General features: G+C 36.3%; 2 protein-coding genes across 3 annotated transcripts; one reads left to right on the plus strand and one right to left on the minus strand.

The window, feature by feature from the left end:
* The first annotated feature begins 15,857 nt into the window (after positions 1-15,857).
* On the plus strand, positions 15,858-17,465 carry LOC105266648 (methyltransferase-like protein 7A). The gene is made up of 3 exons (XM_011304980.1): positions 15,858-16,223; positions 16,420-16,679; positions 17,175-17,465. Exons 1-3 carry the CDS (start codon positions 15,947-15,949, stop codon positions 17,433-17,435), a joined length of 798 nt encoding a protein of 265 aa, XP_011303282.1. The 5' UTR covers positions 15,858-15,946; the 3' UTR covers positions 17,436-17,465.
* A 21-nt stretch (positions 17,466-17,486) lies between these two features.
* Positions 17,487-22,467, minus strand: LOC105266649 (uncharacterized). Of its 2 annotated transcripts, none has more exons than XM_011304982.1 (4): positions 22,447-22,467; positions 21,956-22,278; positions 21,768-21,873; positions 17,487-21,669 (listed from the first exon to the last, which is right to left on the minus strand). In XM_011304982.1, exons 3-4 carry the CDS (start codon positions 21,799-21,801, stop codon positions 18,107-18,109), a joined length of 3,597 nt encoding a protein of 1,198 aa, XP_011303284.1. In that variant the 5' UTR covers positions 21,802-21,873; positions 21,956-22,278; positions 22,447-22,467; the 3' UTR covers positions 17,487-18,106. The 2 variants fall into 2 exon arrangements, with proteins under 2 accessions (XP_011303284.1, XP_011303283.1); XM_011304981.1 differs by having other exon boundaries at positions 17,487-21,709.
* Between the last annotated feature and the right edge of the window lies 1 nt (position 22,468).

The following is a 22,468-nucleotide window of genomic DNA, read 5'->3' on the forward strand; positions in this document are numbered from 1 at the left end:
GAACCAATGGCTTTTTGTTTATAGAAACATAACTCGGGAAATAGAACACCCGTATTTGAATTTCCCATTGTGTCGAATCGGTCGATCGCAAAATCACGACGGACTGGTCCCCATTGTAATCTCTGCAGTGTTTGCAAGAATATCGTAACAATAACACGAGAAGACCCTTCATTATGGAATTACATAACTGTAAATTGAGCAAATACAAATGGGGGAAGGCTAGCCCGTGTGCAGTGCATCTCGAGAGGCTGAAGCTCCTTTTTGCGTTTGCATCATTCTTTCTTGTAGCTTTTTTTCTTCTTTCAATTCATTCAGTTTTAAAATGAAGGGCCAACGGTAGCTCAGGGGTATATCGAGTTACGAATTGGAGTAACATTTATCTCGTCGTGACATCTACGTTCTCATAGTCCAATAAAAGCCTTCTAGGGATCTAAAAAATGTAACTGTATCTTGTTAATAATTTTCAATAGCAATGGGTACGATAATCATTCCTAATGGATTTTTAATTTTTTCTTTCAACTGTACCAATCCTAAAGCCCTGTAAATCCATTTGTTTACAAAAATACAAATCCATTAATGTTTTCCCTTATATCAACCCATGTAAAAAAAAAATTATAAAAAAGAATATTTTTTTCACAATTTTCAAACAATTTTTCAAAAATTTGAATAGGAAATTTTTTTTTATAATTGAGATGGCATTTTTCTTGAGAATATTGAAAAATAAAAAAACTAAGGAAACAACAGGATAATTTAAAAACAAATTATATTCGCAGAAATTTCAAAAAAATACAATTGTTTTGTTTCCCGATTTTTTTTTGTAAAGAAATTCTTTGAAAATTTGGAAAAAATGTTCCGATTATAATTTTTTTTTATTCGGAAAGTTAATTATTCTTTTATTGCCACAATTATTTATTTTCTACTGTTATATAATATTGTATTATTTATTTGTGGATGAATGAATTTTTGAATTTACTCTAAATTCGATCAAATTCCGCTCCAGATATTCCCAACAATATAAATTCAAGTATCCGGAAATAAAGAGACTGTGAAAGCAGCGAGCGGGAGGTCCACCTGAGACCGCGATCCACTCCCCCGAGCCGAAAAAAAAAAAATCAAAAACGAAAGAAAAAAAAATTCTAAAATCCCGAACGTTAACACCTCATTCGCTAAGTGGCGTATTCATCCAAATAATAAAGACGAAATTTTCGCCGTTGCGCCATTCATCGTAGATTACCCATCTCCACACATTATTTCTGTAAGGAGGATTAGTCCCTCCACTTGAGAACGTGAAAAACGGTGTCAGGATACACGAGGCGGACTAATTCACCGGAATATTACTCCTCGCTGCCCAAACTGACACGAAAAATACATCCACAAATAGGTAGAATAAAGAAGCAACAGAGGAGTCGACAAAATGTATTCGAAAAGTAAAACTGGAAGTGTCGACTCGAGTTACCGCAGAATCCCAATCAAACAAGCACCACAAGATGAACAATATTTTCAGAAAAACTGGGAGAGGAATGAATGCACGAAATACAAAACTGCTACATTTTTTTTTACGGTGGGGGGGAAGGGGGGACAGATCGTATGGCAGTAAAAAATAAAAAGTAAAAACGAGACAAACAAGCAAACAATAAAGACACGCATGAGGATTGTAGTGTCACAATAACTCGTGTAAGCAACAATGTATCCATCAATGTCATCTATCCAACACCAAATACGGTCCAGCCCCCCTTTTTCATCCGTAAATTAGTCCTCCAGGATTCGCCTGCCCCCTATCTGTATCCTCCTGGCAACATCCTGTTAAAATGATGCACGTCATTTTCGGTTAGCAGCACAATAATATCACGCGAGACGTCGAAATAAATACGCGCAATCATCCCGGGATTTTTTTTTTTTTTCATTCATTAATTTTAGGGGATTTTTTTTTCTGCAATTTTGGAAATCTCGGAGTTGCGGGGAGGTGTAATCGTTTGGAAATTCTCGGTATCCCGCCATTTTCAGGTTTTCAATTGCGCAAGGCGATGATTTATTAGGGAAAATTTATTTATTAGGCACGGAAGGGCGCAATTACATCATTAATCGTTCTAGCTTTTTTAACCATTCATTGGTTTTTCGATGAATTTTTTTTTCGAGTCGTTCAAGTGAAATTTTGGAATTCAAACGGTAATTTAATGATGATTAACCTGAATTAATTAATTAATTACGCAATTTAATCAATCAATGACATGAGGTTTTTTCATTCATTAATATTTCTGCAATAAATATTATTGAATTATCCCCCGTCGAACTGTTTTTAAAAAATATTTTTATAATTATAAAAAAAAGAGGTTACGACAGGTGGGATTCCCCCATTTTTCTGCTCAACAATTTCCTCGAATTCCTGATAAATAGAATATTTCCTACAAATAATCGAGATGTGAAGTTATCAATCCATAAAACGGATTTGAATGAAACTTCTCGACTGTAAACTCAGCAATAAAAAACTGTAATAAAAAAAACCGCCTCAAGTTCATTTTAACAATGATAAATAAAAAAAAGCCGTCAAACGTCCACACGACAGCTATCCATTATTTTTCATTACGAATTTTCTCCGCTGTTCGTCAATACTTTTCCCCCATTTTGTTCAGTGACAAAAGTGAATACTCCGAGTGGAATGAATGTAATAGAGATATCCTCGGCGAAGTCAGATTTTCACCGCAGCTGTTACAATGGAAATAGGACAATCCCCAGAATATTCCTTCACCTGCAGGAGTCGATGATGCCCAGGAGTTACCCCTCGTGGATGGTTTTTCAACTCAGCACATCCCATATAGAGATGCCATATTCGCTGACCGCAGACGGTCTTCATTGTCAGGGTGTTTCATGTATACCATGTAGTTGTTTGTAACCCTCGGTCAGTTACAATGGAGATCGCATAAACTGCATGTCACCCTGTTGTGTGTAAACTCGTGGGGCGCAACGTACGACAATTGATGACAACACATGGACAATACCATGGAACGAGCCAAAATCCCGACCAAATCGTTTGATGACGATAGTCATGATTCCGAGCAACTCCTATTTATTTTTTTTTTATTTTTACCTGGGTAAAAAAATTGTAATAAGAATATTTTTTTTTTTTCAAAAAATTTCGGGAAAACTTCTCAGAATTTTTATTATTAAACAAAAATAATCGGAAAACAAAACAACTTTATAATTAAAAGAAAAAAATACATTCGTAAAAATTTCTAGGGAATTATAAAAAAAAAGTCCCGAAACGAATTTTTGAAAATTTTTTTTTGTCTCAAAAAATTCCCATTTTTTGTTTCAATTATTTAATTTTATTAAATCAGTAAAGATTAATAAATTGATACCCATAAAAAAAATAATTACTTAATTAAAAATATGATTGATCAAAAAATGAATTTCGCACAGTAGATTTTTTTTAAAATCTCGTGGCTCGATTTCAGAGAGAGTTCAATCGCTCCCGAAAAATCTGTGAACAAGTCATTAATCACATGCCCATTCCCCAGACCATCCCCACCCAAATGTCCCATCAGAAAAAAAAAAATACATCTCCCAGCAATAAAGCCATAACAGTGCACAGGCCACAGCTAATAATGCAGATGTATTGGTCGACACCACAAACGCCCTTATACCTTCATCCAAAAGATCATGCATGAATCCCCACCCCAAAACCGACAAAACCCGCTATTCTCCGAGATCAGAGGATATTCGAGGTGCCGACGCTACGGAAAACCCATTTGTCAACTCGCCGACGACTTTTTTCTTTTTGTCGGTTTCGAAAAACTTCAATATTTATTCAACTCACGGAAATTTCAACGGGACCGGCAGTCAAAACTATACCCCGAGGATTGAAAAAAGAAATATTTGAAAATTGGAAAATCCAGTGAAAAGATCTTGGAGTCGATTTAATTAAAAATTTGAATTATTTGGGTCGGAATGGAAACATCACCGATAAAATGATTTATCAGGCAATTCCAGGTTTCACATTATCTCAAGAATTTTATAAAAAAAAAGTTTAATGCCTGGGACTTAAATTATTCCATCAAAAACATACTGTAAATTTTTTTCAAATCAAAATTGATCCTCCAAAAAATTGAATAGTTACACCAATTAAGATAATTGCCTATTAAAAAATGAATCCTTATAATTAAAAAATGAGTGAACAATTTCTTGATAATAAATGAATAATTTATTATTCTATCGGCAATTAAATTAGGAAAACCGAATAAAAGGGACTGCTCATTTGATGGCGGACACTTTCCTCGTGTCCATGAGCATAAACGTGAGAGAGTAAGCCATGCGAATCGTTAAATCATTTTTACACGGTAGATATATGTTCGTGTTAGACAGTAGGGATACAAAATAACCGATGTAGCGTAAGGGAATGAGTGGTGGATTGGTTTTCTTTGATCCCCTCATTGCAGCTCCCCAAATCTATCCCAGAAGAGTACGCACGAATTCCCTTCTACCAAAAATTCACCCGAGACTGTTCATTCCATTTTTCCTTCTATTATCTCTTTCACTCTTGTGTGGTAAACACGTTTGTGTTGGCAGAAGTAATGATCATGTTAGTTTTTCTACAAAATTTTGATTTGTAGCTCCATTAGTTCTGGGCTCGTCGGTTTTCACACCTGGTGCATTATACCACTCGATCCATCCATCGATCCACTCGATAAATCCACATTAGTTTACGTTGGGGTGAATCAATCTGACAGTGACGCCTCTTTTGTCTTCGAGGTAAAAGAGCAATTAACAAAATTTAACGGTAACTTCAATATATTGTATATTCCAAAAATTTACCGATTATATTTCCAAAATAATCGACTCCATTCAATTAACTGCAATAATAATTAAATAACTAATTAAATGATGGATTTATCAGTCCATTATTGATTTTTTTTAAATTCATCTTCAGTTTCGGTTTTATGGCGGGTGATTTGAAATTTTTAATTACAGAAATAAAAATCGTTTTGACTCTCGGTGGGATAATTTTTCCGAATATTTGGGGACAGTCGATTTTTCAAAATAAAAACGCGTGGGTGGTAGGTTTTCTTTTCATTTTGGAATTTCCCAGCGCACACTTACCTCCGATCATCTTGAGGGAAACCAGGGTGCTTGAAAAATAGACAGATCCACGTATCGTCAGTGTTACGATGGAGTGAAGAACGTCGAAGATGGCGGGTAGATGAAAGTAAAAAAACCGACACCCTTGTAGGGCCCACCCTTCGAGAATCAACGAGCCATTATATCTCGGAAAAAGGGACTGAAGACTTTTGGCTACTGGGTAAACTCATCCACTAACGAGTTGATAATGAGTCTGACATTTCCCTTTCCAAATTTTCCCAAGAAATTCGGAATGAATAGGTCACTGTCTCCTTTTTTTCCATCTTTCTCTGAAAAATAAACAAAATTAACGAATTAATTTAGACAATTAATTTATAAATCATTTCTGGATATTTTTCAATCCACGAAATTGTGGGGAAAATCTATGCGTGACATTTTTTAGTTATTTAAACGTTTTGTGATGTTGAGAAAATATTTGGGTAAATAGGAAACCATCAATTGATCCTTCTTCCGGTTGTCCACACATTTTTCAATCAGGAGATGCGGTTCTCACAAAAAATAAGGACCTACTAAAATAACAAGTCACCGCTTCCATCGATCGCGTCTAAACATCGCGCCCGGATCCTGTGATTTTCTTTCCTTCTCACACCTATTAATATTCTTCCAGGTTCCCAACAAATTGTTAATTATTTTCAATTGATTTTGGAAAGCTCATGGTGTCACTCTGAATTGGAATCCCACGAAATCATTCGAAATCAGTAGAATTGGAATATTTATTCAAATTTTTTTTTATTTCTGGAAAACTTTTCAGAATTTGTTTTTTCAAAGAAAAAAAAAGGAAAAAGTAATTTTGTTTTTGGGAAAGGTTTTGAAAAATTTTCAAAACATTTCCCAAAAATAAAATTGTTTACCAATTTTTTTGTTTCAAAAAAAAAAAATTTTCCAGAAATTTTTGGAAAATTTGGAAAAAATATTCCGATTAAAATTTTTTTTTACCCGAGAAGTTTGTTAAATCCTTTTGAAATCACTTTAAATTACCGTGCCATGATATTGACCAACGAATAATTAAAATGAAAACACAAAAGAGGAGAAAAAAAAAAATGGAGAAAATGAAATGCATGTGTCGGTATTCTTGTGTAGTCGGATCGTGGGCGGAGCACCGCGGCTCGCGGTCTCGTGTATGAAGCAAATTGTCAATGCGTTATTGTGGTACAGGCAATAATAAATGGCCGTGTAGGGTAAATTCGGGTGAATTGTCCCCCAATACTGCCACCTAAAGTTTAGCCCACACCGTACCCCAGCCCTGTCATTCCATTCAACTCATTCAACCCATTCTGCCTCCTCCGCCCACATTTTCTTTTATTCCAAGTGTTAATGTCGTTAAATAGCTCCACATGTTCATTTGATACCGATGGCAGGATGAAATAGTGAGAAGTTCTGGGATTGTAAGATGAGAGTGCAGGTCTCATAATCTCATGACATGTGTGATGATATTGTCAATCATCCAGAAATTATTTCATTTTTTTATCATTTTTTTTCACGGGTAAAAAAATTGTAATCGGAATATTTTTACAAATTTTGCAAAAATTTCTGGGAAACTTTTCAGAATTTTTTTTTATGAAAAAAAAATCGAAAAGCAAAACCATTTTATTTTTGGAAAAGGTTTTGAAAAATTTTTCAAACATTTGAATTTTTTTTATAATTTAGATGGCGTTTTTTTTTAGAATATTGAAAAATAAAAGAACTAAGAAAACAGTATAATAAAAAAAAAACATTCCGACACAAATTTTCAAAAAATACTTCAAACCATTTCCCAAAAATATTCAAAAAAAAATCTCAAAAGTTTCCCAGAAATTTTTTGAAACATAGGAAAAAATATTTCAATTACAATTTTTTTATTTTTACCCGAAATAACACTCGAACAATAAATTCACTGATTTTTAGTTTAAATTTATAATTTGTTGCTTTGGTTGCAAGCTGCACAGTTTTGAATGTCCATGTTGAGCGATTTGGTTGAATGTATCAGCTATTGATTGAAATGTCTGCAATACAATTGATTCAACGGAAATACACAGGTCGTACGTCGACAAGTTGGAATTATCCACGGTGTCCAGCATACGTACAATACCCCGAACAATGGGCCCAGTCGTTTTCACCCGAAGAACCGAAAATCGCTCTCTTCTCATGATCGTGCATTAGTGTTTTACGACTCCGCCATTATCGGGATCGTCACGCGTGTCACTCAGAACATCTCTCTTTCTTCGAAGTGGACGTATGTTCTGGTCCTCTTCAATGTGTCCTTTTTCATCCTGTTTTTCGTGTTTGAGAGTCGAAAAAGAGGATCGACAGAGTCGAGGGAAGTTCGGTCACCCACAGAGCGGACCGTTGTATTGTCATTGTGTATTGCCAGGCTAGAAGAATCAGCAGGGGTTTCTCAAAAATGCACACTTTTTTCGCAATGGGGGCTTGTGAAAAAGGAAGTTCCTCTCAATCTTTTACTAACACGTTTAACCGTAACGCAAATGTACATCACTAATTTACAACCCCCGTGCGCCGGGGGTGTGACACTTTTTCATTTTCTATTTCTTTTTTCTCAGGTTTATTTTTCTCAAGAAAAATCACATTTTTACGATTTTTTTTACTGAACTTCATTCGGGGAATTTCTCCTCATTCTTCATTCCCTCAACTATTTTCTACTTTTTTGTTTAAATAATTCCTATACATTTTTTTTATCTCCCGATATAAAATTCTGTCAATTCCAATCAGTTACGATTTATTGAGACTTTATTGAAAAAAATTACTATTTTAAAAATATTTCTCTCTGGTATTTCTACCTGATAAATTGTCTTCACCTCACGATTAAATTTCCCTCCCTTTCCCATGACATTCACAACATTTTCAATTTTATCTGATGAAATCCCAGAATGAAAAATTATTCCCAAAAGAGACATCACATTCTCCGTGAGAATTTCTCTCAATTTTAAAATTCCATGTACGTAATTCTGTTTGATCATCTCAATTTGTCCCCATCGAATCAAAAAGGTATTTCACACTCCTTAATCATATTTATGCGCACCAAAGGATTAATAAGATGTCTGTTTTCCAAGTCTCAACGGATAAAAAGTTAACATGAAAAATAAAATAACCGTGAAGGAGACTCCGCCCATCGTTTTTTATTCTGTGGCTACAAGCAGCCTCCTGAAGGCTGCCAGGGACATGTTTTTCAATATTTAGCCATCATGACTTTTCGACGGCTCTTTTTTGGGCAAAATCTCCGAGTCGAATCGGAAACTAGATAATTCAATTAGAAGGATGCCAGCTGCCCCGTTATGGTACCCTAACTTTTAGAGACGGTGAATTCCAGGTATGATTATTACATTTGCCCACCCTCCTGTCGTCATGCTCGTTTCTGCCATTTCAGTATGATATTTCTTGGGTGGTCATTCCAAAAATCCGGAGATATCTCTCAAAATTCCAACATTTTTCCCACACACAGATAAATATTCAATAAAAATTACGTGAATTTTCCGTAATTCTCGAGTGGAAAATTATACGGAACTGTCACGTCATTTTTAGGTAAAGTTACGGAATTTTTCTGCGGTGTTTCATAATTTTTATCTGAATTATCACTGAACAATTACGATACACTCATTTTAATTATCGACTCCATAATCAGTAACTGATAATTCCGTAATTTTTACTAAATATTTCTCTGCAACAACATCACTGTATACATTTTCAAAATAAAAGTTATTTCCTATATAAAAAATTTTTTATTTAGATATGAATTCATCTTTCCTAACGGTTCGAATAAATTCACCGGAATATAATTCCAATGACTTAAAATATTTAAAAATTTATTTATATCAGACCGGATCCACTAAACGCGCGTTTCCCAAAAACGTCAACCATTACAAAAAAACTAAAATATTAATCACATAAAATGTAATAACTATTAACAATAAAAAAAAATATTCAAATTCAACGAATTCCCCCCAAAAAATTCTAAAAAAATCAATTTTTAATTCATATCATTATAATTTTTAATAATAAATGATAAACACAAAAACGAATTATCGAATTACTTGTGCCGCGATATTTTTTTTTGTTTACAAATATTTAAATAATTTTCACCGTATGTTTGTGTCATTAGCTGGTAGAGGCAGTCCCATCCATTGGTATTTTATGGAAACAAGGTATTGGACTCTGGGGAGCTGTTTCGATGGCTTCGTCTGGCATCATTGTTTCCCCCTCTGGACATCAGTGAAATACATTAATCTCGTTTCGTTTGGTACATACAACCCCATCGAAAAGTGCGCAGTCTCACAATAGCCCCGAGAACCTCGACACGCCCAGAGTTGCATGGAATATCCAATCAGTGTCCTTCACCAGCTTCTTCTGCTTCTCTCCCTTTTTTTTTTTCTTTCTGCTGAAAATAGGAATGCAAATTGTCGTCGGGGGAATATTTTCAAGAGGCAGGAGGCATTCGTCGTTGGCTAATGTCCCTGCAACACCTTTTATCCATTTGTCGTAATGACTTCTGCGGTTACACTTGTGCTTGTCATGTTGTCAGAACCCTTTACTATTTCGGCACCAGTGATGTCAGCAGAAATTATCGAGTCGAAATTTGGGAGGAAATTTGAGGGTGAATGGGTGTGACTAATTGCCGAAATCTCCGGTAAATTTACGCGTTTATTTTCCATTTTCATTCATGGCAAGGTGATGGGTTGAATTAGCACTGCGTTTTTTGTTCAATAAATTTTTTTTTTTCTATTCAAAATGTGACTACCCAGGTAAAAAAAAATGTCGTCGAAATATTTTTTTTCCAAATTTTGAAAAAATTTTTGGACAACAAAACAATTTTATTGTTGTCAAAGGTTTTAAAAAATTTGTCAAAACATTTCCCAAAAATACAATTATTTAGTGTAGCGATTTTTTTTTGTTTCAAAAAAAAAATTTTCTGAAAAGTTTTCCAGAAATTTTAGGAAAATTTGGAAAAAATATTCCGATTACAATTTTTTTATTCGGGTATACGAATTATTATTTGATTTGAAAAGATAAATTTGCAATACAATTTGAAAAATTGTAATTTTTCGAATATAAATTTCAAATAGCGACTTTTAAATTACGATAAATCATTCCAAGAATCATCGATCCTCGGAGGATCGATAATTCGTGATTTTTTCACAGGTAAAAATAACAAACGACACTAAAGAATAGATCCATCGTCGAGTGCAGGCGATTATGCACGCAATAAATAGATTATCGCTGAGATCCCACCCCCGCAGCGAGTGACGAATCCCTTGAATGTGAGAATAGGGAATTTTACCCTGGGCCTTACCCACTGAATTTTTCGTCCACCATTGAGCCATCACTATACGCGCATTTCCTCTCTTATTTCTCTCACCCGGGGGCACTCGTCACGCCAAATCGGCGAAAATTAGCGGCATCTGGAGTCCGGGCCCCCCAGACTCAACTGGCAGACAAGTACATCCCCGCCATTGGTGATTCTCCACTTCAACCAAAAACACGTCGGTATTCTCAAGGAAATTCTGTCAAAGAGTGTGGGCCCCACTGTGGGCGGGGCACACACTTATTTTTCAAGAAAAAAAAAAGGGACTTGTTGGATTGTGTCGGGTAGAGTCTGGAGTTTACAAATATTTGCCGCCATGAGAAAATTATCAAAAAACACTCATCACTAACGTTTTTTGTTAGTACAAAGTAATGAGGCCCAGATAAGGCCCAATTAATGCACACATAGGGCCCAATTAAGGCCCAATTAAGGCCCAATTAAGGCCCTGAAGTGTAAAATACTTTTTACCAAAATCAAAAGGTTTTTTCAATAAAAGAGACATTTTGTGATGATGAAGTAAAATCACTTCTTTAATGGAATATGTCAGGAGTGAAATTTGGAATTTTCTGTCAGCTGTTTAAACTAGAAATTGAAATAATCCTTTCTTGCTCTCGAATGACGAATAACAAGGACATGACGGGGTGAGGGTCGTTCGTTGGTTCTTCGAACTGACACTCGGTAAATCATTGTTGGGTAAATTCGGAGAGGTAAATGTTAACCCGACAGTCTGAATAATTGTTTTATGGTGTTACCTATGGAATGGGTTAGCATCCTTGATTCAATTTCACGTGAATTTCTGGAGATTTTGAATGGAGAGGAATTTTCTGTTGGGCAAACAGACGCTGCAGGATCTTGACTTGCTTTATTTTTCGAGAGGTTGATTTATTTTTTTGAGAATCAGTGGAAGTCTCTTTTGTTGTTTAAATTATTTTCTCAATTCATGTCAACAATTCGGGAGATTTATCTTCAGTGTTGATGGAACAAATTCAAAATCTGAATTGATTCTGGATATTTGTGAGTTAATAAATAATTAAATAGTTCTTTAAACCATAAAAATTAATATTTTTGAACGAATAGAAATTAAAAAATCAGATCAGAATAAAAAATATATTCGATATTAATTTGAACTGATTTTCTCTTTCCAGTTGGACTTCCATTGTGAATCTGTTGAGAAAAATGGGTTCCCCTCACATCCCAAGTAATTATTTTACAACTTTACCTAACCTTGAAAGAGTATCCTTCATTCGATCTGAGCAGATTCTTTATTTAATAAAATAACAAATATTTATCAACAAAAAAATAACATCAACCATAAAAAATATAAAATAATATCCCCAACGGTTAAAATTACCGTAAAATACTCAATTCCTAAAAACCATTCAATGAATCATTAAATTAATTTTGTTTACCATTCAATTTTTTTTAATTTATCCAAAAATTAGGGAATTAAATAATGGATTGTTGTCTTTTATTGAATATTCTTTTCCATGCAATCGTATCCACTCAAAGGAACGATGGAAAAATGTGAGTATTTTAAGATTAGTGACCTTAGAACCTCAGAAAATATTCCTCAGGGTCTCGTCCACCAGAAGACGTTGAACTATTCCCTAAAGAAAACGCGTCGCGTGGATTGGCATACGCCTAAGTTAAACCAGAGAACCCGGAAGAGACGTACCTCATCCCTGTCATAAACTAATAAACGCATTAAGTACGTGGGACTATGAGGTACGTCAACAAGTCATAACCGATAACAATGGATGCACATCTCAGGCTATTTTCACGATGAATAGGAGCAAGGAGACTCGTGCGACCGTTCACTGATTTACGATTTAGCCTATTGCAGAAGAACAGAGCAAGGGCAAAGATCAATGTTACACTTCCTTGACTCTGGACTTATTACTCAAGGTAGATTTTTCAACATTGGCACCCGCTGGCACGCGAGGACACATTACACCGTAACGAGGGAAGAATGAAAGATATTTTTCCGCTTGTAAATGTTAATAATTCTCGAGGACGTACATTTTTTCGGTGAAACGTTAAAAAATGTTTCCCTCATTTCCCATTCTTTCCCCTTTTTTCAAAATTTTTATAACACCCGATTCCGATTGAGGGAATAATAATCATTAAAACATCAAATAGTACAAAATGTATCACTTGGATGTTCTCGAAGAAGTTTACGATGTACCCCTGCCCCGAACCCCCATCATAAAAATGAAATTTTTGTGAAATCTAGTATTTATGACTTAATTTCCCGATTTTTTGTCGCTACTAAAAAACAAGAGGTACTGGGTCAACATTTTCACTTCCCGTGAAAAAAAAATAGAAAAAAAAAATTAACGTAGATCCCATTGGATTGCCCTCCTCCGGTATTTACGATGGTCTCTTTTTGTTGGGTTTTGTGGTTTTAAAACCGGTCATCCCATACCTAGGACTTTCGAAAAACTGAGATATTTTTCTCGGTAAGAAATCGACTGGGCTTTTCAGAGGGGTTGAAGATGCGCCATGCGTGCCGGAGGACAATAGTGGGGATATTGTGAAAATATTGATTACAATTCAGCAACAATGGAGAACAATGTGTACCGGACGCTCGTACTTGAGTGAAAAAAAAAATCTTCTCGAAGGGCCACTTGGTTATTTTTCCGATGTCTCCGGTACAGGCTGCCTCCAAGGAGAATATGACAATATGCATATGGAGTCACGTAGGACAAAGCGTTATCCAAGCTCTTTTCTCTTCTTACACCCTTGACTAGAGAGGCTAAGTTTTAGACAGACATATTGCTGAGTCGTCTCGAGGGACAATTGTATCAGTTACTCGACGTACCAACTGTTGTATTAATCATTTTTATTTTTCACACTGAAATTTTGACTTTTATCATTTTTTTACCCCATAAAATATAGGCATCTTATATGCAAGGTACATCGATGATTTTTTGGAAGGTCCACCTCTACCGATTTTTCCGATTTTCTTCATTTCCACAATTTATTTTAACATGATTCTCAGAATTACGACAAGTGAATTTTTCTGGAGATTAATTTTTTGCGGATTTCTCGGAATTGAAGACCGATACTGGTATTTTCATAGAGACCTTTTTTGTGGGGCTCATCTTTTTCTAAAAAAAATGTCTTCACGAAGAATTCGCTAGGTGCCGTCGATTCCGAGATATTGCTTGAATACTGGCCTCGACAGAGTCAGAGTAGTAATGCAGATGTTTTCCTTCATTCTTCGCTCATCACGATTTGGAAAAACGAAAAAAAAAAAAAAACGGGAATAATAGTTTCATTTCTCTTCCTCAAAAAAAGTCTTTGAACTCATGCCATGACATATGTCACGCGTGTACGTTACCAATAGCACGGTGTCGCGTGTCAAAGATAGCGCGACACATGCTTTCAACCCTCCACCTCCCCCACCCTGAAAACTGCCCGCAATTAGCCATCCTAAATACCGCCACACTTTGTGTAATTGTTCGAACTCAGACCTCCATCGAAGTTATTCCGGAAAAAAAAAAATCCATCGACAAAAAAATTTGGTTGTATTACCTAATGACACCGGCATCTGGTGCTTGAGCATTTAATCATGAGGATCTGACGGAATGAGCGATCCCCTCTCCCGTGATTAGACAAACGATAAGAATAGCTAAACGACACCCTGACAGGTGTGGAGACTCGCCCTTTTGATAATTTATCAGTGAATTTGTTAATTATATGAAGTATAATGAGTATTAATTATTTATAGAAATTGATATTCTGAAAATGCGAGGGATTACTCATTAGTGGTGATTCATTTATTAATTAAAATCCCAAGAAATCATTCCTAAAATCACGGGAAATCGGCGATCATCGGGTCGTGATATTCGAGAACGAATGACCCGTCGTGAATGCCCGAAGGAATTTATTCCTTATAAATAAATAAATCGTTTTATCATTGCAGAAATTGTTGTTTAAGGAGAAAACTGAAGGTGCGAAAATACTCAGTACGAAAAGATATTTGGCATTGGTACATACCATGTCATCACGTTTTCCCTCCGTTTTACAGATGTGTCAGCAGAATCGAGCATTCAGTCAAGTGTCTTCCATACTGCGGTCTTATTACCGGTCACGGACCGAACTCGCCTTTTATCATTGCGATCTTTCTCGAGTGTTGAAAATATTTAAATTCCGCAAACCCCTGCGATCACATTATTTAAACAATACATAAACCAGAGAAAATCCCCAACTATTATTATTTTCACATAATTACGAGGCAAATGAATTATTTTAATTAAAAATCATTACGAAACTACTCCTAAAACTAAATTCAATTAACAAATATCGGCGGAAATTTTTCCGCATTTTATTCACAGAATAAATAAATAAAAAAAAAGAATTTAATAGGGTCGATGGTTTATCACTCCATTGAATTCCATAAAAATTAAATTCATTAATTAATTCGGTAGGTAATATTATAATAATTAACAAATCTCGTGTGAAATCAGCAATCACTGCGGTTTTTTTAGATTTTCAAGTGAATGACTTCTCGATTTCCATGGGAACGGAATAAAAAAGAATATTATCCTCGTGTTATAGTTCTTGATCAAGGATTAACTCGGTAGAATTTCATTATTAGAAGTCAATGAGCCACCAACGACAACGGTCCAACCTACTCTCCGCCCAATAGAAAACAAAACGCCTCCATACTGAGAAAAAATTCATCTCAATTGAATATAAAATGTGTACCGTGTGCGTAATCACGAATCACTTGGCAGCTCACTCGTCTCTCTACTGTAATCGATTGCTCGTCGACCCCAACTTTTTTGTTTATGATCATTCTTCAGTTTCACTGAGCGTTTTTACAATGAATTTTTTTTTCTACTGGCAAATATTATATCGATATCGAAACCACTTCTCTTCATTGTTTTCAGTATTAGAGGGGCCACTGGGGGCCAGATTTCTCGGGGCTTTTCTCTCTTCAACATTTGCCAAGCCGTAGGATATTCTTTGTACTTGTGCACTGATCCTGCAACGAGATCTGGAAACTTTTTTTACAGCATTTTTATGGCTGACATTGCATGTTCGGGTTAACTCCATTCTATTCAAATTCTTATATTTTTATTTATTTCTCTCTTTATTCCCTATCGCATATTGCACAGATGCACTCATGTCTTATCATTTTCCTATTTGTTTACGAATTATTTAATATTTTGTTCTCTCCTCAAATTCAAAATCTCAACAGCAATTTAAGGGCAAGTTAATTGAGAGTTACAATTGTTGGTGGGTAAAATATTTTTATTTGTTTATTAATTATCTTGAGAGCGTGAATATGTTTTCAGACGCAATCACTGCGCAGTTCAGGCTTTTTCTGTCGTGAGAGTTCAAACTTCAGTGAAAAAACCAGTCGTTTGGTTTATCTTATCGAGCGCGAGATTGGAAAATCGTTTTTGTATGTATGCACTTGGGGATTAATATTCGGATGACAGGAATCAGTCGCGCAAGACTCGTTGACAGAACAGTATTTATTTTTCGCGATCGAAACATGAATTTATCATGGGTACTTCCGATCTCTGGATAAAAGACATTCTCACTGTTTATGGATCTACTCTCTTGACTATTCTGATAATTGTTTATATTATTAATTGGCGCTGGACGAAATTTGTGAAGAATATCTATCGACTGCATTTGATGGGATTCGAAACAGAATGTGCTGAGTTGGCAGTGAATTATAAGGAACGATTATTTGCTCCATTAAATGAAGCATTCAGTAATGATGAAATATTAAAGGTGGAAGGGGCTATTAGATTGTTAGAAATCGGAGTGAAAACTGGTGAGCAATAAAATGGTTTTTACAAAATAAAAATCGAACTCCAATTCCCAAAAATACGATATCGTCAGTCAAAATATTTTTAAACCTGTCCCAAAAATGATGAGCAATTAATTCAACTCTCCGATTAATTTTATATTATCTAATTGCAGTTGTAAAATTAATTATTTATGTAAAAAATTATTTTCTTTGCGAAAAGGGGAGAATTTCCATTTTTACCCCGACAAAACTCATCTCATCTGTGTGGACTGGAATTATAAATTGGAAGATTACTTAACGAAAAGCGATCGCGCCTGGCAATTCTCGCATATTAAATTTGAGAAGCTGATAATCGGCGATGGGACATCATTAAAAGAGATTCCGAGTAATTATGTGGATGCTGTTGTCACGGTGAGATCATTGTGTTCATGTTCCTCAGTGCGAGAGACTCTGGGGGAAATTCGAAGAGTTCTAGCACCGGTAAGATAATCTTTCCGATCTTACCGATCATCGATCGGTAATTTATTGTCACACAACAAAAAAGTGACCGTCTGACCTTATGACGGTTATATCCCCCAAAAAAGTGTGCAAACTTTTATTTATAAAAAAAATAACTTATTCGTTATAAAATGTTATGGAAAAATTATTCTATTGAATTTCTCACTGACACAATTAACTGATGGATATTCACATGATTAATTTATAATTTAATTTTTTAATCTTAATTATTTTGATTAATATCTCGATTTTTACTCTTCAAATGTTAAATAAAAAATTGTCGCAAAGAAATAAATAAATTTGACATCATGACAATTTTTTTTGTGAATCGATCAAATGGAATAATTGAATAATTAAATAAATAATAATCAGGGGTTGCCAGATATTTACAAAAATTGACTCTATTAATATTATTATTTACTTTTTGAATGTTATGGAGATAATAAATGAAAAGTATTTCAATGATTCTGATTTCAGGGAGGGAAATATTTTTTTCTGGAGCACATCCCAGAGCAGGAGGAGACATTCACACACTGGTTCCAGTGGTTTTTAACAAAATCTAAAATCTACCCGTCATTATTCGGTGATTGCAGACTAGATTCTAGTCCTCTCAACGATATAAACACCGCGGGTTTCTCAAAAATCTCCTGTGAATCAATTATCCTCAAAGGCTACGTCACGCATCCGTATCATTTATATTTAACTCGAAACCACATTATGGGCATTGCCAGTAAATAATTAAATAAAATACAGATGCATAACATCGGAGATCCTTGTAACCAGTAGAAAATCATTTAACAATTTTTTATTATTGAAAGTCAATCATCGATGTACATATTTACAATGATAATCTACTCGTTGAGTCTAGTCAATTAATCAAAAAAATTTAATTGATTCATTCTTTTTTTTAATTTCAACAATTCCAAATTGTACGTTGGATACCTAGGGCTAGTCTTCTCTGAGAGGAATCGAAAGAATTGCAAGTGGATTTGAGTTCGAAAAGGAAATATTGATAGGAACCGTTTCTCAGGCGTTTAAAAAAAAACTGTAAAAATGGAAAAGCATCGGAAATAACTCCAGAAAAAGGCACAGCTGAACATCCGAAAAAATCCCGAGTCACCGGCCCTAGACCCCAACAATGTAACAATTCACAAATATTTCATAAAATAACCATATCCTCAGAATAAAACGTAATCGTCAACGATTTCACTGTCATAAAATGCGTCGTTTACTAAAAAAACGTGAAAAACACACGAGTCCGTCAAATTAAAAGCGATTTTTTTTTTTCATTTTTGGAATTGAATTTCTCATTAATAAATTGCTAGGATATTTTTTTACACTGAACGAAAAATAACGAAATAAACTGATTAATCACAAGATAATTCACAAAGAAATAATATTTTACATAACTAATCCTCCAAGTCGGAATCATCTCGTGTTCGAAGCGTTATTACTGATTTTTTTCTTAAATAACTGTTCGTATTCTTACTTAATCTCCGTTCGTAACTTCTGTTCAATGAAATATTTAAATTCTCACCAGTATCCTCGAAGGGGTTGTGAAATAATTTTGTACGTTGTGTGTTATCAATATCACTATGATCGTCATCAGTTAATTTAATATTATTATCGGTGGGTGTGCGGAGGAAGAAATCAACAGAACTATCGTCGTCTGAGGTCACCTTTCTCGTCGAAATCCTCATTTTTCTTCCCGAAGAAATACTTTTTCGGGGACGATTTACGGACGATGATTTAACTGGTGAGACCTTTGGACTCGATTTTCTGTTATCATTGTTGAGGGATTTCTCCAGATCACCAGGTATTCTCGTAATTGATACACTGAGGTCCATTAATTCAATATCTGTTGATTCAATCACTGACTCTGATTTTTCTTTCTGTGATTTTATCGACGCGAGTTTTTCCACTGGAGGTTCTCTCAGTAATTTGACAACTGGAAGTGAATTCATACTCTTAATTGGCGACTGTAGTCTCATTATCGATGACTTTTGAGTAGTAGAATTTTCTTGGTGATTCAAGGACTCTAATTCTGCCTTGCGTTTGATTCCACCAGGTTTCGTCCTCCTGCTCATCAGAATCATCATCGATTCATCCGATGAAGCAATAGAATCTGACTCTATTCTCTTTATTGGCGTATTCTTACGAATATTCTCGGTGAGTACTTTAGCATCTCCAGCCTCAGTCTTAAATTTCTTCGGTGGACTCTCCTCGATTTCCTCAGAGTTCTTCGACGACGCGTCATCGTAGCTCAAAACCCTGACAAAACTCGGTCTCTTCGAGCTTTTAATAGACTTCCCAGGACTGCCATATCTCGTAGATCTCCTACTCGTCTCTTTAACCTTCACCTGCGAGCTCTGATAAATCTCTTCCTCATCACTCGGCAGAATAATCCCAGAAAATACTGGCTCACCCGTCAAATCATTAATAATCTTCTTCTGATCCTCAGAGTATCGATTGTCTGGGTTTCTCCTCTGGGATCTTCGCTCAATTTTTTCATAACTTTTCTGCAGTTTCGTGACGAAATCAGTTTCGTCATCTGACGAAAACGTGATTATAGGATTGGAGAATCGTCTTCTGGCCCCAGTTGTTGTCCTTCGAGTCGTAGGTCGAGTAGAATCCGAGCAAGAGTCACTATCAATTGCCACAGTGACAGTTCCTATTGCTACAGATACTTCTCCCTCGTTCTGACTCTCCTCTTCATTCTCATCATCTTGACATCCTTGTACAGTTTCTGACGAACCCTGGGAAGTCCTGTCAATCCCCTCCAGTAATTCACTTGTATCTTTCGAACGCTTCACTTTAATTTTTTTAGCATTGACTTTCCTGGAATTTCGGCATATATCCTTATTCTCTTGGTTCTTGAGCGCCAACCGACGTCTCAGGATCCTGATTGTGCGACTATCAAGTTTCTTCGCTATTTTCCCATCGACTCCATTATTCGTTTCTTCCGGAGCATCTTCAGGGTCACTCAACTGTTTTCTCGATCGAGTTGAATAAGGAGAAGATTTTTTATCCTCTGATGATGTCGTTTTCGTTTTTGGGACCGTTTGTGAAGCTCGAGATTTAATAAACGCTTTCTTCCCTCCGTTCTCATCCTCTGGAGTTAATTCTTGAGAATTTTTCTTGTTTTTCGGCTTTTTATCCCCATTTTTATTCCTGGGAGTCAATTCCTGGGATTTTTCAGAATTCAAAATTGATTTTTTTGAACGCGTGATGATGTTTTCAGCAGATGTTTTCTTGCCTTTCTTCTCATCACCTGGAGTCAATTCTTCACCGTTCCCAGTCTCTGGAAGGGGATCAGAATTAATAATTAACTTTTCCAAACGTACGAAAGGAGCAGAAGGTTTTCTCCCTTTCTCTTCACACTCCATCATGATGATCGTACTCTGATCGCTCTCTTGAGAGTCCAGCTCAATTTTCCGAGACTCAGAAGCCTTTTTCTTCTTCCTCAAAGATATCTCCGTTGTCGCCGGAGAAGCTTCCAGCCCCGAGTCCACTCTGTTTATTCTTCCATACCTAATACCACCTCTAGGTCCTCTCTTCAATTTTCTATCGGATTTATCTCGATTTTTTGTCAGAAGATTGTCAGGAAGCCTCTGCAGTGGAACAGTCAGAACTTTTTTAGCACAAAGAGACATAAGATCGTGACACTCATCAACTGGCACCGAACTCTGAAGAGAACTCTTCGAAGAGTCCTCCATGTCCTCATCAGAATCAGACTCAACCTCCCGATACTTGACCTTCCTCTTTTGACTCCTCTTGGAGGTCGTTCTCCTAGAAATTCCACAGATGGTCTTTCTCTTCGTCTTAGTATTGAACTTAGGAGTGGGCACGAGTCCCAGTGTCTTCAAAAATGTCTTCTCCTTCTTCTCAGATGAGGGATCAGATGAATCCTTACCGTTTCCTGAATGCATACGATTCAAAAACAATTTGCTCTGTCTCCTGGCGTGGAAAGTCGCTCTCTTCTTCAGATTGGAGATTTTCCCTCCGAGTTTGGGTGTTCCCTGGAAGGCAGGATGTAGATTTGCAACTCTGGGAACAGTTTGATCTTCACTGTCCATCGTGGAAGAGACGATGATATCCATTGGGGAGTTTCTCCCAGTAAATAATTTCCTCCTATTTGCCTTTTTATTGAGAGGAAAACACTTGGGACTTGCTCTTCCACTGGAATCTCCAGATCCCACCTCAGAGTCTTTCAACCTATGAATAGCTGCATTGGTTGGTAATTTACCCAGTTGTACGTCAAGAGCTGGAAGTACATCAGATATCTTCATGATCGATGTCATGGCCTTGACCTCAGAGTCCTCGGATCCCTCAAGGCCTTCACTAGCACAGGAATTCAGTCTGCTCCTGTTTAATGAACGTATAGTCTCATCGAGTTTACTTAGGATCATGGAGGCATCGTGGGACTTATCCAGGGAGACATTATTATTATCACAGATTTCGTCGTCACGAGGTGGTGAATTTTTCGTCTGGGTCTGATTAATCTCTAAGGGATCTTTGGACTCGAGAGGATCTCTTGGAGTTGGTGGATCATCTGGTGCCTTGCCTTCCTCCAGAATTACCATCGTCATCGATTTATTTGTGATGTTGGTGGAGCGGATGTACGGACCTGTATCAATTGACGTATCGTTGGAGATGCCTTCTGGTTTCTTTGGTTGAGGTGATGCGGGCATGAGGTCGGTTGTGATGGGATATTTCGGGAGTCTTGGACAATCCTCTTCGCTGAGAGATGAACCACTCTCCGATTTCGAGAGGTTGTCCATCATCTGGTAGGGAGCATTGCCAGTGTCCACCCAGTACTGGATGAGAGATTGAGACTTTCGTATTGGTGTACGACTCTTGCAGAAGTATTCACCATCGTCATCCTCCTCGTCATCGTCCTCCTCGTCGTCGTCTTCCTCCTCCTCATCGTTCTCATCTTCTCCTTCTAGAGCCACGTCCTCCTCCTCCTCTTCTGATGGGGAGTTGAGATTTATTTCAATGTCATCAGATAACTTAAAGTGAATGAAGAGGAATTAAAATCATAAGTGTTGGTGAAAAGCAATTGTTTACCTTTTGTGAGTACTTTGCGAAGAGATTGTCCCATACTTTCTCACGTACGTCAATTATTTCTTGGGATAATCGGTGGTGGCCGAGACTCTCTTGACTATTAGTTAATCTACCGGGGAGTTGAGTATTTTTATTGTTTGGTATGAGAACAATTTGGAAAACTAACCTCTCGATTTTTCATAATTACGTACCTTTCGAGGCCTTGGACGTACGATTGCGAGAGTAAACCGTTGGATCCAGTTGAAGACTTATCCATTCCTGGCGGTTTCCTCAAACTATTATCCGGCCAACGCAATTTTTTATTGTATAAAGCACTTTGCTGTTATCATTATTGATGGCGCGTATGAATAATAACAGTGGGAATCGGGAAGGGCGGGAAGTAAACAGGAAGTTAGTGAAGCCAAAAAACAGGGGACAAGTTCTCTCAGGCGGCACGAGACAGCGCGGCGGTCACTATCACCTTCCCCTCATCTCCATGTCATCCCCACTCTGCAGCTGTTCGGCACTGGTGGGACTATTTAAAAAATGATATAAAAATTATGGGATGTGTGGTATCTACATGACCTCAAAGTTTCAAAAATAGAATAAACTATAGAAGCATTATCCAGTCTCCAAAAATCAGGCAATAACAATAAATAAATTGATTCCTCTTATTTTTTATTAAAAAATAACAGCGACTTACAGTTGATGCAGCAGTTTTCGCA

This window comes from Fopius arisanus, unplaced genomic scaffold (genome assembly GCF_000806365.1).
Source record: "Fopius arisanus strain USDA-PBARC FA_bdor unplaced genomic scaffold, ASM80636v1 scaffold00040, whole genome shotgun sequence".
In the NCBI taxonomy this organism is placed as follows: domain Eukaryota; kingdom Metazoa; phylum Arthropoda; class Insecta; order Hymenoptera; family Braconidae; genus Fopius; species Fopius arisanus.

What these genes read in the sequence shown, in the direction of transcription:
- LOC105266648 (XM_011304980.1), top strand. Translation starts at nt 15,947, where the DNA reads ATGGGTACTTCCGATCTCTGGATAAAAGACATTCTCACTGTTTATGGA. An exon ending in AGAAATCGGAGTGAAAACTG is followed by an intron (nt 16,224 to 16,419) that starts GTGAGCAATAAA and finishes CTTTGCGAAAAG; the next exon opens with GGGAGAATTTCCATTTTTAC. An exon ending in TTCGAAGAGTTCTAGCACCG is followed by an intron (nt 16,680 to 17,174) that starts GTAAGATAATCT and finishes TTCTGATTTCAG; the next exon opens with GGAGGGAAATATTTTTTTCT.
- LOC105266649 (XM_011304981.1), bottom strand. Translation starts at nt 22,020, where the DNA reads ATGGATAAGTCTTCAACTGGATCCAACGGTTTACTCTCGCAATCGTAC. An exon ending in TACGTCCAAGGCCTCGAAAG is followed by an intron (nt 21,874 to 21,955) that starts GTACGTAATTAT and finishes ACTCCCCGGTAG; the next exon opens with ATTAACTAATAGTCAAGAGA. An exon ending in TCGCAAAGTACTCACAAAAG is followed by an intron (nt 21,710 to 21,767) that starts GTAAACAATTGC and finishes ATTCACTTTAAG; the next exon opens with TTATCTGATGACATTGAAAT.